This window comes from Vicugna pacos, chromosome 19 (assembly GCF_048564905.1).
Source record: "Vicugna pacos chromosome 19, VicPac4, whole genome shotgun sequence".
NCBI lineage: Eukaryota > Metazoa > Chordata > Mammalia > Artiodactyla > Camelidae > Vicugna > Vicugna pacos.
The window spans coordinates 37,929,901-37,945,239 of NC_133005.1; the positions used below are offsets into that span (position 1 = coordinate 37,929,901).

A 15,339-nucleotide genomic window follows, 5' to 3' on the forward strand; every position below is an offset into this window, starting at 1 on the left:
AAATATTTTTTTAAATACTGTGTGGGCCAAACAAAATATCTAGAGGCTAAATGCGGCCCGCGGAACACCGGTTGGCCGCCCCCCGTCCAAGTCCTGAAGCAGACCACAACTCAATCCATCTGAAAGAAGTGGAAAGGGTGCATTCATCAACTTTGGCTTGAGTCTTTTTTGGGCTTCCAATAAAGCTGAGAATTCAAAAGACACCATCAACTTCCAGAAATCTATAAGAACCGGCTGCGGAACATTTCAAAGGCGTTCCCCACATAGTCGGCTTATGCAACAGAACCTCCGCTCTGTCCAGAGCTTCGGAAACTAACAACCAGGGAGCGGCCTTTCAACTTTCCCAGGATGGTGGAACTAACAGGCTTCAGATGAAACCCGTTTGTTGGTTTGCAGAATGCCTGGGACCTAAGTCCCAAACTGCCTGCAACAGACAATCCCGTCATAAAATCGAGTTGGGGTGCTCAGCGCTCGTTGTAAAATGACCACGGAGCATCTGCTTTGCCTGCCTGGCCAGAGATCTGATTTCACGGCAGTTGAAAGGGATGAGGCAGATGTCATCCTGACACCTGAAAGTGGCAGGATTGGCTGCTGAGCACCTGAACAGATTCCTTCTTCAAATTCGACCCTCAATTTGCCTTTACTTCACCGAGAGAGACTCCGAGACTCCGCCATCCTGGATGGGCAAAACAGGCCCTCGCCCTGCCTTTACAGTCCCAGTCCCAGCTAACCAGATCCCTGGGTCAATAACAAATTAAAGAGGTGTCAGGAATGTGGTGGAGAAGAGCCAGACAAATGGTTTCATCATTTCCCAAGAACAAAGCACTTTTTTTTTTCCAAAGGATGAAAAGTAAAAGAAAATGGTGCTAAAATAAAATTGAATAGGTCCCGGGAAAGGAAAGAGTTCAGAACTACACTCGAGGGCGACAAAAGACAAAATGCGCCCAAATCTCAACTCTGGAGAATGGAATAAAACCAGGGCTATTCCATTAAAGAAGGGTTTGGGTTTTTTTCCTAGGAAAATAAACTTCACTGTTTATTTGAAATGGGTTTACAGATGCAGGAGAAGGGAGGCAGTAGGAGAAAAATGTAGCATTCAAACAAAGTTGGATTACCTGCTCCCCCATCTAATTCATAGCTTCGAATAACTAAATTGCTTTTCTAACTTGTCTAGAGAGAAACCGATTACAGCTCGCGCTGTTGTTGGGGAGCTCTGTACTTCTGAATACACAAATTCTGGATTATCACAGGAGATGGCTTGGAATGAGGGCAGACCCATCACAAATACGGTCCCCACCTAGAACGATGCTCACACATCATCACCCAGTGGCCGCATCATCCTGAAACCAGCCCAGTCTGTGGCATGTCCAGCCCATCCACTGAGCGGGGAAGCGAGCCCCAGCACGTCTGCAGGCTGTGTGAGTGAGAATGAAAGTACAGAAGGGCCTTGACAGGAAAGGTCTGGATGCTGACATCTTGCTTAGCTGATCACCTTACTCCTGCACAAGGGTACTCACTCGTTATCATCGGAAAATAACCTCATTTGGAAGGTGGAAATTAAATGCAACACAAATGACTCAGAACAGTTAAAAGCGTGGGTTTTGATGGCTGACTGTGGGGCCATCGGATGACACTAAAGGATGTCTCCTTGGTCCTCTTTCTTGGGCCCCGTTGGCTCTTTGTGGGTCAGATGCTGCTCTGGAATGCAGGCTGAGTGGACAGCAAGTCTGAGAATGAACTTTCTTGTGGTTTGGTAGCTTCTGACCTCAAAATGCAAGAGCATATTTCTTTGGAAACATCTGCTTTGCACAAATTCAAAAAGATGGCTGAGAATTTCTGGGTTTGGAGGCAGCTGGAAGGTGGCTCCTTATACTTACATAAGCCAGCGACGTCAAGTACACAGGGTTTGGGATGAAAGGACAGTTAAGTGGCACAGCTAGGGATTTGAGGTTCTTAGAAGGCAGGGAGGCATCGGAAGGGGCAAAATAAAGATGCCTCCTAGGGACAGATACCTACATGATGTTTACTCTCATGGGAGAGGGACGCAGACCTGCTACTAGCTCAGGTAAGTAATTTTCAACCAGAAGCTCTTGCAAATTTTGTGGGCTTGTCTCTAGGCAAGCAGTTTTCTGGACTTTTGCATTTTTGAGTGAGACTCTAAATATCCTTTGCTGATTAACAAGAAGTGGCCCGGCCAGGTAATGAGGACAGAGGCTAAGAGTCAGCCTCGGGGCTCTTCAGCAAAGCCCAGGAGGCCCCTACCACCTGCAGGCTGTCTTAGTCGAGTCAGGCTGCTGTAACAAAAAAAGCTCCTGGTGGCTTATGAACCACCAACATCTGTTTCTTATAGTTTTGGACGCTGAGAAATCCAAGGTCAAAGTGCTGACAGACATGGCCCACTTCCTCATAGACAGCTGCTTTCTCAGTGTAACCTCACACGGTGGAAGGGACTAGGGAGCTTTGTGGGCCCTCCTTCAGAAGGGCACTAATTCCATTCCTGGGGCCCCACCTACAAGAAGTCAAGTCCATTAGATTCTTAAACAAAAAGAGCAGCTAACACGCACTGAGGAGTACTTTGTGCCAAGCCCCGTTCTCAAGGTGTGGTGTGCCCTAACTCAGCACATGCTCACAGCCCCGTGAGGGAGGAGCGCGGGTCGTCTCCCAGTCTGTGGGTGGGCAAACCAAGCACAGGGAGGCCAGTCACTTGCCCGGGGTCCGAAGGAAGTACGAACGCTGACATTCAGCATGTCTTAGGGGGACGTGGTGAGTTAAGTCCTGAGAGCTGGGGTTAAGGCAAGGGGGAGATTCAAACAAGACCAAATGGAGGAAAGAGGACTCTGGGAGTGAATATATTGCAATATTTAAATATATAGAAATATTCAAATGTATTCAATTATTTCAATAAATGATTTTTAAGTAGTTCATAGGAAGAAGAGAAAAGTAGATTAAAAAACCAACAGACTATCTTGTGGTCTTCCTACGTGTGTATCCACCCACTCACTCTCACACACACACACCATCTGCCACCCTCACAAGCCACTGGCAGAGGCTCTGGCCGTCACTGAGATCATGTCCTTCAGCCCAAGACATTTCCAGAACAGCAGAGAGGATCTCCCTTGAGTCCCAGGCCTCACCCCATCCCTCAGTCCTCTGGTCTGCGGCTGAGTCTCAAGGCTGCTGGTATAGGCTCGCTACCCCAGCACCTGTGGAGAGATGGTCTGATGACCTGAGACCCCCGGTTCCTCAGAGAACATGACATCACAGCACCTGGCAGGAGTCCCCTTGGAGCCCCATTTCCTTGACGCCTCTCCCGCCTGCCTGCCCCTGACCCCCTCACACAGCACAAACACTACCCCCCTGCTCCACGCAGGTGCCCTGGGCGGGCGACGGTGCAGCGCCCTTGGTTCTGGGTGATGGAGGTGGTCAGAACTCCTTGTGAACTCATCACAGTCTGGCAGTTCCAGTTACATTTGAAATAACTGCACTAAGTAAGGATGCATAAGGCAACCTTTGTAAAACGCGCCAGCCCCAGAACACGCCTGCCATGGGACCCACATTCTTCAGATCTGGCTTTGTCTAAAAAGAAGTCAATCCCTTGTTTTCCAGCTCTTGCCTGCCTATCGTCCATTTTCCAAATTCAGTCAAGGTCATCCTTTCAAAATACAAGTTAAATCACACTGCACTGCTGCCAAAGAGCCACCAACGCCAGCCCATGCCCCTGACCTCACGGCTTCCAGCTCCTGCTGTTCCTTCTCCCTGAGACACCATTCCCTCACATCTCCCCAGCACCACCCCCATCCAGCCACACTCTGGCTCCTAAGCCTGTGTGATTTCCCTTATGGCTTTTTCCCACCATCTGAAATACGCTTATTTATTACCTTACATGCTAATGTCTACCTCCTTTATTAAAAAAAAAAAAAATCCCACGAGAGCCAGGACTTTTGACTTGTTTACCAGTGTCTCCCTGAGTCCCAGAATGGTGCCTGGCAGGCACAGAGAAGGCGTCCAGTTAATACCTGTGAGTGAGAGGGAGGGAGGGAGGCTGGCGAGGGAAGGGAGGAGGGTCAGGATGGAGGGGGACGAAGGTTGGGAGGAGGGAGGAGGGGAGGCAGGGATGAAGGAAGAACTGGTTCCCAGCTCACAGGAATGTGTTACTGTGCGGGGTCACTGGTATTTCCCAGAGACGACCTGGGGCTTTAGAACAAGAAACCAGTTACAGAAGGGGAGACAGGAACAGAGGAAAAACCAGTTTATGCATGTGCGAAGCATGCATTTCAGGAGAACTACGAAAGAGTGCCTGGGATGGGGAGGCGGGGGGCAGTGGAACACTAGGAGAGGAATGAGGATCAGTCTGCCCTGGAATAGCACTTATTTGTGCGAGTTCAAAAAGAGACTTTTGGAAAACGTCTCGAGTCCTTGGAGTGGAGAATGGAGAAGCTGCATTTTGGAGTTCCAAGAAAAAATGGGGCCAAGACAGACAGTGTCTGTGTGCAGGAATGCAGCTGGGGAAGAAGAGAGGCGAGAGCAGGTGGGACGCCCAGACAAGATGCCCCAGGTCGTCGGCAAAGGGTCAGGAAAAGATAACCACAAGCTGGGGCTTCCCGGGATCACGGTCCAGCAGCGTGATCAACTTCTAAGATGATTTGTTTGCATTTGGACCTGAGTCCTCTGGCGACCCCTTCCTTTTCCAGCTGCAGAACCTTCCTTTGACCCTTCAAACACTGAAGCCCAGCTCTCACAACGTTTCCATGGAAAGTCTAGTTTGCCAAAATCCCAAGGCAAAGGAATGGCACGTGAGAAACAGCCCCCACACTGGGAGCACGTTCTGCTGGAGTTTGTGCAGCCAGACTTCCTTTGGGCAATTGGTGAAAGAGACAGAAAAGGACCTAGGATGCCTCCCAAAAAGACCAGAGAAATGACCCAGGGATTTCCAGTTTACGTGTCTGAAAGTAACGCCAAAGAACTGAGAAGTCTGAATCCCCACATTCATAAAGCAGCAGTGGAATCTGAGAACATTCCATAGGTGCCTAGGCCAGGAGGCAAGCGTTAGAGGGATCCGAAACCCCAGCACGTAGGAGATAAAGCTGCACCCACCTCGTCCCAGCGGCTACAGCAGGGGTGCAGCGTGGGGTGCATCACTGGGCACAGGAAGCCACATGGGCACCTCCCCATCAGAGGGCCCGGGGCTGGGTAGAGCCTTGGGGACGGTGCCGGTCAAGCATGGAACGTCTAACCAGCAGCCACTTGGCTGCCTTTTGGGGGCCACATGGGAAGAGATGATTCTACTGCCCTGTCACACTCTGGCCCCAGGAATGCGAAGCTTCCAAGCTGAAAAGCCTGAATACGGCACATGGGACGCGGCAGTGCTGGTTCTGAAATCTGACACTCCTTCCCGTTATTTCTCCCAAATGCCAGGGGAGAGGGGTCCCAGGCCTGCCATGTTGTACAACTCCAAGGGCTCCATTCGCACAAAGTACAATAAAACATCATGTGAACACCATCCCCTGGAGTTGTGCACTCAATCTTGCCATCAATCCAGTAATTTTGGGAAGTGCTACATCCCCCTCATTTTAGAGATTTATCATGTCCACTAGCTCAGTAAAGGCTCTGAGAAGTCCTGTATCAAACAAGTTTTTTAAAAACCTGGTTTCATCAAGTATTTTTCTAAGGCATAGTACCCTCATTTCAGAGAAAATCTCCTAAAATCTCAGGGAACTGGGCTTGTGCAGAACGTACTTAAGCAAAGGCTCCACCAGGAGAGGCAATTTCACCATACTCGGCTCCCCGAGACGGCCTTAGAGCCAGCTCATGTCACTGACACAGGGAGATCACTCTCACTGTGACCTTGAACCTGCCTGTGTTTGGAAAGACACTTAGGAGGCCCAAAAGGGTCTCCATTCTGGCTGCTTTCTCCATAACACAAGTTTCTGAGAAAACAGGAGGCTCCTCTGTGGGTCTGGGGCTATTCCAGACACTCAAAGGTCACACATGACCACCTCAGGACCACTTGGATACTGATGCATCACAGAAAACCAGGGACCGACTCCCATCCTCTGCCAGAGACGCTCACCATTGGTCTGTAACTAGACAGACAGGGTGGGAGGGGCTGGCACATTTCTCCCTGGAGAGACTAGACCGACACAGCACAGAGAGCCAGCAGGGGAAAGTTCCGGTCCTGGCTCTGGCATCATTTATTTAAGAAGCACCTCTGCCCTGATCCAGCCCCCGAGCGCACGCGTGGAGGGAGGTCCAGTTACTGCCACGTTTCATTTATCTGCCACCTCGGGGAAGGCTTTCTGTATGAGTTGAATTCTCTACACGATAGCCCCCTTTCAGATAAGCACCGAAACTTTACCTTCACCATTTTAAGTGTAAATTGTTCAAGAATGGATGGTGCCTGGGTCTCCCATTAAAACTGAGCACGGTGACGCTAACTCAGCCTGTGTTTGATTATTCAGCATTAGCTAGATCAATTATTAACTCAGCAGTCGGCCCTGTAAGGCACACGGGGCGGTCTGACCCTCTACTCAGTGGCCCCAGAGATCCTCGCTGGACGCGTCTAGGGGAAGTTTCTGAAAGACAGTTTTACTAGAGAGAATGACATGGAAACTAGAAGAAGCTCCAGAGCCCAGATAACCTGGATCGTCAAAACTTTGCATAAAGTAAAAGTCAACAGTCCCTGAGTGCGCTGCAAAAAACTCCTGCCGCTGAAATGTCCGGTGTCTAGTACCTGGCCTTTAATGTAACTATTGTGGCTATTTTGAAGCGTTTATAACCTTTCTTCCTACCCCTTGGCTGGGTTCCTGGGAGTAAATTTTCCTAAATAACTGAGGTGTCAGGGTCCATCTGATGCTACTGCCTGTAAACTGCGAGGCTAGAGCTGCGAATGGCTGCTGGTGGTGTAGGCTTTCCTTCTACCAATAAGAAATTCAAACCACCTGTTTTCTTTTTTCTGGCGCCCCCAGGGGAAAGCTGCTCTGCCTGCCCTGCGCCCCTGTCCTTCAGCAGCACCTGGCTGATGCCAGGTGAGTCCTGCCAACACAACTGGCCCTTCCTCTCTGAGATCACAGACCGATGTCACATGCACAGCTACTCCAACAAGTCTACCCTCCGGCTTGACCCCCGTCAACAAACCCAGGCACCTACAGACACACAAAGCTGCCTCTGCATCCTTCCCTTGGCCCAACCACCCATCAGCTGGGCTTGCCACAACGGAAGCCCACTGCTTCCCTCCCGTCAATGCGCTGCTCTGTTCCACTGGCACGGGGCAGAGATGTGCCCGCAGCCTGCCCGCAAGCCCCCCATTCATGCTCAGTTCTGATAGAGCCACTTTTCAACGAGATGCCTCCTTCCCTCTGCTCTACCCTCCCTCCCCCAAATACACAAAAGAGGGCTATCAAGTGGGATTTTTTTTTTCCTGTCCAGGAATAAAAGGTTAGCTTTCCTTCCTTTCTGTGTCCCTATCCTTGGTCTAAATTTGGTACATGGAAAGAGAGTGGAAGCAGTTTAACTGACCCAGCTGGTGACCCAGGGGACACTCCGAGGGCCAGAACTGCCCTCGTTTGCTCTTTCTGTTGTGATGGTTGTAGGGGGAGCAACTGAAACTCTCAGCACCCGCTCCAACCTCCTGCAGGGAAGTGAGTCCTGCACAGAGTCGGGTGAAGCCTTAAAGGTCATGTGATGCAACTCCCTTAAATTAAGGAGAGGGACACTAAGGCCCAGACAGGTGAAGGAAGATGCCCAGGCCATACGGTGCACTTGCTGGGGGGGCTGCTCTGGGGCACCGAACTCACGGGCAATGAGAAAAATAAGCATCTTACCATCATCCAAGTAGGTCTGGTCCAAGTTCTGCTCCTGTTTAATTGTCACTCCCGTCGGTAACACTTCCTTTTGGTCACTGACCGGGGGTCCGTTTTTGGCGGCTCTTTGGCTTGTGGCATTCTGCTGCTGAATGACCGTGGGGTAGGACCCCGGGCTCAGCCTCTGACCTTGACTGACAGGGGGTGGGCCGGGCCTGGTGGTGCCGGGTGCGAAATTCTCGCAGTACATGATGTGCTGGAATTCCTGGTGGCTTCCACAGCGCAGCTGCTGGTTAGTGGGTGAGTAGTGGATCACTGGCGAGGCCTGCTGGTTGGTGGGACTGGAGTGGAGCAGGGCCGAGCTCTGGCCCTGGGAGCCGGCGTGCACCAGCACAGAGCGGTGGGCGTCCGCAAGGGACAGGGGTGCAGCCATGAGTGCCGGCTGCTGGTAGCCCAGCAGGCTGGGGCTCAGGCTCTTGCTCCGCTGGTAGAGGACGGCTGCTGGGTTCTGCTGCTGGTAGCGGGCATCGGGGGACGAGAGCCCAGAGCGGAATTGCTGGCAGGGAGCCATGGTGGCCACGAGGCAGGAGGGGGACTCGGCCACCATTGGGTGCTGTGGGTAGTAAGGCTGGCTCCCCAGGCCCCCGTGGGCGGGGCTGCAGATCAAGGTGGGGTCGTATTCATCGGTGGGCTCCGTCTTGATGGCTGGGACTGTGAGAAGAGAAAAGCGCACAGGGGTCGGGGGGCACCACTCTTAGTGTTGCAGGTGCGCACAGAGGATTAGCAGACAGTGGTTGGGAATGTGGCCTTGGGAGTCCAGATGGGTGGGACCAGAGATTTGTGCCCTGTCATTTATTAGCCTTGGGCAAGAGGCTGCCCAGCCAATTGTCTTAGGTCAGAAACTTTACCCTGGGTGATGATCTGGAACTCTAGATCTTTCCAATAGTGGAAAAGTGGCTGGTGGGTCTATGTCAGCCCTGGGATGTGAGCGGCCTTTTTCCCCAGGGGGAGGGCTGGGGGAAGAAGGCTTGATTTAAAATTACACCTCTGCTTCCTCCCTCCTCCCTAGCAGTTCCCACCCTGCCCCCACGCTTGTCGTCCTTCATAACACTCACCGCCATCTGAAATATCTGTACATTCATGTGCTAACTTATTACCTGAACGCACCCCGCCACTAGAATGTCAGCTCCTCAAAGGGAGGATTTTTTGGGGAGTAGGGGGTCTTTTTTTTTGTTCAATGCTGGGTCCCTAGCACCTAAAACAGTACCTGGCACTTAATCGGATTTGGATACTTTCTGGACAAAGGAATGACCACACACAGTGACTGTCAGCCTCCTGAGTTCTGCAGTCTGTAGGGGGATGAGGCCTGCTGGCTTGGGCCTCAGTTTCCCCAAATGTTCGCTGGCAGGAACAATCAGCCCTGCCCCGGGGGGTTGTTGGGAAGATTCACTGGGACGTGTGTGCACTGTATACACAGTCACTGGCAGACAGTAAAGTGCTCAACGCGTGCTGTCCTTATCACTACCATCACTGCTGTTAGTGTGGCTGAGGTCCCTGTTCCTCTCCCCTCCCAGGACAGTCACGAGAATTTGTGCTTCTCCGACACCCTTCACTGAGGCACCACCAGCCCCTGGAGCTGAGGAATCCGTTTTCTTGTCACTGGAATACATGAATCAGTGACAGGACCAGAATCACATCGGGGGCTCCCGAGTGTCGGGGGTTGGGAGAGGCAAAGGAGGTTCAGCACCTAAAGCGAAAACGCAGCTTTGACTCCAACCGCAGAGATCATCTCTCAGGATGCCACTCAAAGACCGCCAGCTCGGTCCCCAGGCGCCCGAGCCCTGAGCTCTCCCTCCAGCCAAGCGCAAACAGGCGAGTGCCAGTCCTCAGGCCCAGGGAGGCCTCACCACCACCCAGGAGAGGCGAGAACACGGGACACAAAATTGAAACCTCTCCATTACAAAGGATCGTTGAGCTGCGGCCTCAAGCACTCCCTCCAAAGATTTTCCCCCCATCATGGGTCCCCATAGGCCTTTGCCACTCACGGCATGTCACTCTAGTCCTAGGATGATGGGACACACAGGGGCCACGCGAACCTGTGGACGCATACGCTTCACGGAAGCCAGCCCCTCGGTTTCGAGCTTCCGGCAGCCCAGAGGCTCCGTGTGAAACTGTCATGGGACGGAAATTACCACCTGGGTGATACTCTCAGATGGTAGGTTTCCAGTCCTGGCAGGGCAGCTGGCAGGCCCGTCTCAGCCTTGGGAAGTCTGTAGCCTCTTTCTGCAGCCCTCACCACAAGCCAGCGCACCAATAACACGTTACCTATCATCTGAAGCCCCTTCAATCAATATTAGCTTTTATCTGAATCCCCTGTTAGGACGGCAGCTCCACGAGGGCGGGGATTTTTATCTGTCTTGCTCACTGCTGTGTCTCCAAGGCGAGAACAGTGCCTGGCACTCAGATATTTTCTGGACAAATGAATGAATGGAGAATGGCAGTCGTCCCCCTCCTGGGGACTGTAGTGCTATGTAGGAATGAGACCTCCTGGCCTGGTTGTCCACCCAGTGACTCCATTTGGTCACCAGGTGACAACCTACTATGGGGTCCCTAAGATTCCACAGTTTTAGGTCATATCCACCTTCGACCCCTATCATGATCAAATCTAAAATAGAGATAGGAGTCATCAGCTCTGCCACCTTCTGCTGAACAAGTCCACACGGGCCTCCTTCCCATTCTGCCCTCCCAAAGGGAAATATTAATAACAATAGCTAACATCACTGATGTGCCCAGCGCTGAGCACTCTCAGTGCATCTGATTTCTATAGGTGAGGAAACTGAGGCTCAGAGAGGTTGAGTCACCTGCCCAAGGTCACCCAGTAGATGGCCTGTGTCCTCACTTGCATGCCCGGGGAGGCCTCTCCACACCCAAGGGGCCTCCGGAGAGAACGCCTTACCTGGATGGTAGGTAAAGTGCTGAGGCTGACTTCGTTTTCTTTTCCCATTGATGACGTAGAAGTTGACCTTCACCGACGTCCGAATGTGCTTGTTCCGATACTCAGGGATCTCAACAAAAAGCATGTTCTGGAAGAAAGGAGTTGTCAGTGACTACAATCACATCTAAATTCCCATCCAAGGCCCTAAGCACAGTGAGCCAGCCCATCTTCAAGGACTCATGACTCGTTTCTGTACGCGTACAGGCAAAATCCTAATTAAGGGGAACTTGACTTTTGAGCTGCAGTGAAGACGACTTACCACTGGGTCTATCGAAGTATATTAAGATGTCACCATCACAAATCAGAGGGCCTGGGGCTCAATAAACGTTTAATTCATTCATCAATTCAGTACCTGCTGAGTGCCTATTAGGTCCAAAGCACTGGGACTTTGATGAAGGAAGCGGGGAAAAAAGGGGGAAGAGGGCACAAGGGAGGTTGGGGGCAACACGGCAGGCCTTGGGTCATCGCGTCCGGGTGCTTACAGGCTGGCTCTTGTCTTTATCCACCGTGGCCTCCATCTCCCAAATTTGCTGCCCATCTGGAAAAATTTAAAAATGACAGACTTTGAAGGAACTATTAGCAACCAAAGATTTAAGACAAAAAGTTACCAGCTTATATTTATCTTGGCTTATATGTTAGACCATTCCAGTAAAATGTATCTGTGTTTGTGTTGTGTTTGCATATATGTACATATTTGTGTTTTTATTGCTAGAAATGCACATTTCTTTTTGCAAAGGGAATGCACGCTGATAACAGAAAACTGGGCAACAATAGCAAATAAGAAAAAAAAATTGAAATTACCCATCATCCCAACACCATTATCTTTTTTTTCTCTACGTCTGAATGTGTCTATATCTTTTTTCCTTAAAAAAGAAGTACTGTTATATGCTTTACTTTATAATATGCTTTATTCAACCAAAGACTATTTCCAAAATGTTCTGCCTGTGCCAAGCCTGTCACAGGGGCCCCATTACAGATCCCTGGCTGTCCCAGACATGACTTCTTCATTGTCTGAGAACACAGGTGGCTTACATATTCTGTCCTAAGAGGCTTAAACGATGTCCTGGCTCGTGAGGCTTTGGAGAGGGTGGAAACACAGGCACCCACCCTCCACCTTTCAGCCAGCAGAGAGCCTGGATCTCGTGTGACTCATTACAACAAGCAACGAGAGTTTTCGCTCGACAGTAAACCCTCCTTCCCTGGAGCAGACCACTAGTTCCCCAGTTTGGGGCCAACAAGTTGGGCCAAACAAAACTCTGCATTTGCAAATAATACATTTCTTTCGCTGACCACCTACATTGGCCATTGGGTAGTTTTCGGCCGAAACAAATCATTTCCACAAGTGTTTCCAGGGTGTTCTGTGGAACACTGGCTCTGAAGAATATTAAATGGGTTTATGAGAAAGGAAAGCAAATCTACAAGCTAATAAGCATTTGGAAAATGCTGAGTCAAAGTCAAGTGGGTTTCTTTCCTGCAGGACTTCTCAGAGCCTTTAATCTGCTTCCGTGTCACAGAACCCTCCAAGATGGGCTGGGGTATGTACCATGTCCCAACATTTGGCCAAAGAATCCCCCCTCTTTTTAAACACAACTATTAGCAGCTTCTGGGATAGGTTAGATTTGAATCCATATTGTCTAGGCTATTAAAGTTCACCCCCAAAAATCTGGTTTCCAAGCATTATCTGAAATTGCTAGTACCTAGTATAGAACGTAGTTCCCAAAACAATAACCAATAAAACGTCTTGTGATTGCTACCAAAACTGATGCAATCTGGATGATCTGAACAAAGAACAAGCAGTGAGCCAGCTGGAGGCCTCTCCAGCGAGTCAGTCTGCAGGTCTTGGCCTTCATGGTTCTAGTAGGTGCAATTCCTAAAATGACTAAGGAAGACATGGACTGATGTCCAAAGGGAAGAGGAAAAGGTGGTTAGTGCACCAACTGTCACCATAGTGTGTGATCCCTGCAGGAGAGACCAAGTTACAGCCATCACGGCTCCCCAGCACCCAACATACTGTAGGTGCTAGTAAACACCTTGAATCTGAGCGTGTAAAAGAGTCAGCTGCTCCAAAGGCACCTGCTGGGGGCCAAGGAAAAGCCAGAAGCCGACATCAGACACTGCTTAAAAGAAAGCAAGAAAGGAGAGATGGATAGACATTGAGGAACTTGAAGTTAAGTCAAGACAGGGTGCTTTCAGTGTGCAAAGCCCTGGATGGAACTATTCAGAGATAATCCTCATTTCTTTATCAAAAACAGGCCAAAGATTCATCCAACAGAGACACGTGTCTCCCTCTCAGGTGCCCATACGAGCTAGGCGTGGGTCCTCATCAGAAAAACACGTTCTTATTCGCTAACTGCAGTGTGAGCCCCAAGTCAGAAGATCGAGTAAGAAATTAATCGAGGAAACGAACAACATGTGCGGATGTCTGGCATGTCACCCTCCTCCTGAGCCTCTCACTGGCTGATCTGAGTTCTGCCATCAATGGCACCATGGTTCTTTGGGTCTGGTTCATTACCATGTGTGAGCTTCACTCATTTCGAAAATAAAGGACCATTTTCAGAAGTCTCATGATGGGAGGAAAGAGAAAGAAGTAACTGGAAACGTGGTCAGGAAGTATTAAGGGTCTGTAAAACTTCCATCCTCAGCTCTCTTCCTTGACTCATGCCAATAATTGGCAGATGAAGCACAGAAAATACAAAATGGTGTGTGATGAAAAGGGTGTCACTTGGAGAAGAGTCTTCAAAGTCTCTTCTCCTGGTCTAAGGACCCAAGAAAAATGGGAGGAAACCCTTCTCCCCAGACTGGCACCCTGTTCTCCATCTCTGGTGGGCATATGTAATAAGCAAAACTACCCCCACCAACAGCCATAGACTTCCAGCGCACAAGTGTCAGAGAGTAGCCTTAGAAATCAGCCAGCCCACCACCGTCAGAGGGGGAAACTGAGGCCCAGAGAAGGAAGGGGCATTGTCCAAAGGCATGCAGTAGACAGTTATTAAATCAGCAACTGGCACAGTCCAATAACAAAGGGAATGCTTTCGAGGAAAGAAGCTCAAGGTTACCAAGCGAAGAGAAGATGCCAGCTTCCTGGGAGGCTGGACAAAGGTCCTCGGTGGGTACATCTACCACAAAAGTTCACACACGTCTTCTCACACCCTTCCCTGCTTCCCCTGTGCCTCCAGACGCCATCAAAACCCCCACAGTGGCCTCGAAGGCCCTGCACATCCTTGCTCCTGCCCTCCGTTCCAGGTTCTCCGGGCACCATTCTTCCCCCTCCTAGTAGGAATAACACTATCACTTATGAGCACTCACTATACACAAAGCGTCGCTCAAAGCAACTCGCAGGTACAGACTTGTCTAATCTGCACAGCAACCCTCGGCTGCAGGTCTGACCATCACTCCTATTTGACAGGTGAGGACACAGGTACAGGGAGGCGAGGGCATGAGCCCAAGGACACGCAGGGAGTAGGTGGGAAGCCAGATCTGAGCCGAGGCAGCCCAGCTTTAGAGGTCGGCTGTATCCCACCCAGATTCCTGAGCCTGAGCAGCTCCTCAGCCAAGTTAATGAAGGCAGGCGGGCAGGCATTCTGAGTGGCTCGACCTTCAGGACTCAGCTGCAGTCTCCTATTTTGGACCAAGTTTGTCCCCTCTGGGCTCCTGTAGCTCCCTGGGTACCACTGCTACCACATCTGCCACTGCCTCCCCCATCCTCCAGGGCATCCTCAAGAGCCGTGTCTTCCTCATTCCACACCCTACTACTCAGCTGGTTGTTAACACGATCGGAATTTAAATCACTGCAATAAGTTACAGTCACAATCTAAGTAGTTGCTGAAGCAGGGAAGTGCTTCTTCAAAGAAAACAGAGGCACAGGGGGTGGAAACAGCCCAAGTGTCCATGGACGGATGAAGGGATAAACAAAATGTGGTCTACACAGAAAGTAGAATATTATTCAGCCTTAAAAGGCAAGCAAACTTTGATACATGCTACAATATGGAGAGACCTTGAAAACATTATGTTAAATAAAATAAGCCAGATATTGTATGATCCCATTTACATGAGGTACACAGAGCAGGCAAATCCACAGAGACAGAAAGGAGCTTACAAGTTACCAGGGGCCTGCGAGGGGAGAGAGGAGGGAGTTACTGCTTGATGCGTGCAGATTTTGTTTCAGAAAAGGAAAAGGTTCTGAAACGTATACTGCTGACAGTTATACAATGTTGTGGATGTATTTTAATGCCACTGAATTATACTCCTACAAATGGTTAAAATGATCAACATTATCTTATGTGTATTTTACCGCAATTTTTTTTTAAAGCCAATTGGCCTCACCCCAGAGACTTGGCTAATTTTAGAACATAGAGAGTGGCTTAGCAGCTTTTTAATTAGCTGCTGCCATTTTAAAATGAAATTTCACCTAAAAATGAAGATTTTACTTTTGAAAAAAAAATTCCGAAGATCTGACCCTCCTAGTCACCCGCACGGGAACCTGACAGTGCTAAGTGCTTCCTGCCCTGGTCCCCGCACCCCCTGGCTACTTACCATGCCCCACCC

At 50.2% G+C, this 15,339-nt stretch overlaps 1 protein-coding gene across 10 annotated transcripts in view; it reads right to left on the reverse strand.

The window, feature by feature from the left end:
• NFATC2 (nuclear factor of activated T cells 2) overlaps positions 1-15,339 on the reverse strand; it is a 147,064-nt gene that overhangs the window by 29,200 nt on the left and 102,525 nt on the right. For all 10 annotated transcript variants that reach the window (XM_072944402.1, XM_072944403.1, XM_072944404.1 and 7 more), the window contains exons 7-9: positions 11,277-11,332; positions 10,756-10,882; positions 7,821-8,510 (exon numbers count right to left, since the gene is read on the reverse strand). In XM_072944402.1, the coding sequence (XP_072800503.1) occupies positions 7,821-8,510; positions 10,756-10,882; positions 11,277-11,332 (873 nt within the window). The remainder of the gene's footprint in view (positions 1-7,820; positions 8,511-10,755; positions 10,883-11,276; positions 11,333-15,339) is intronic.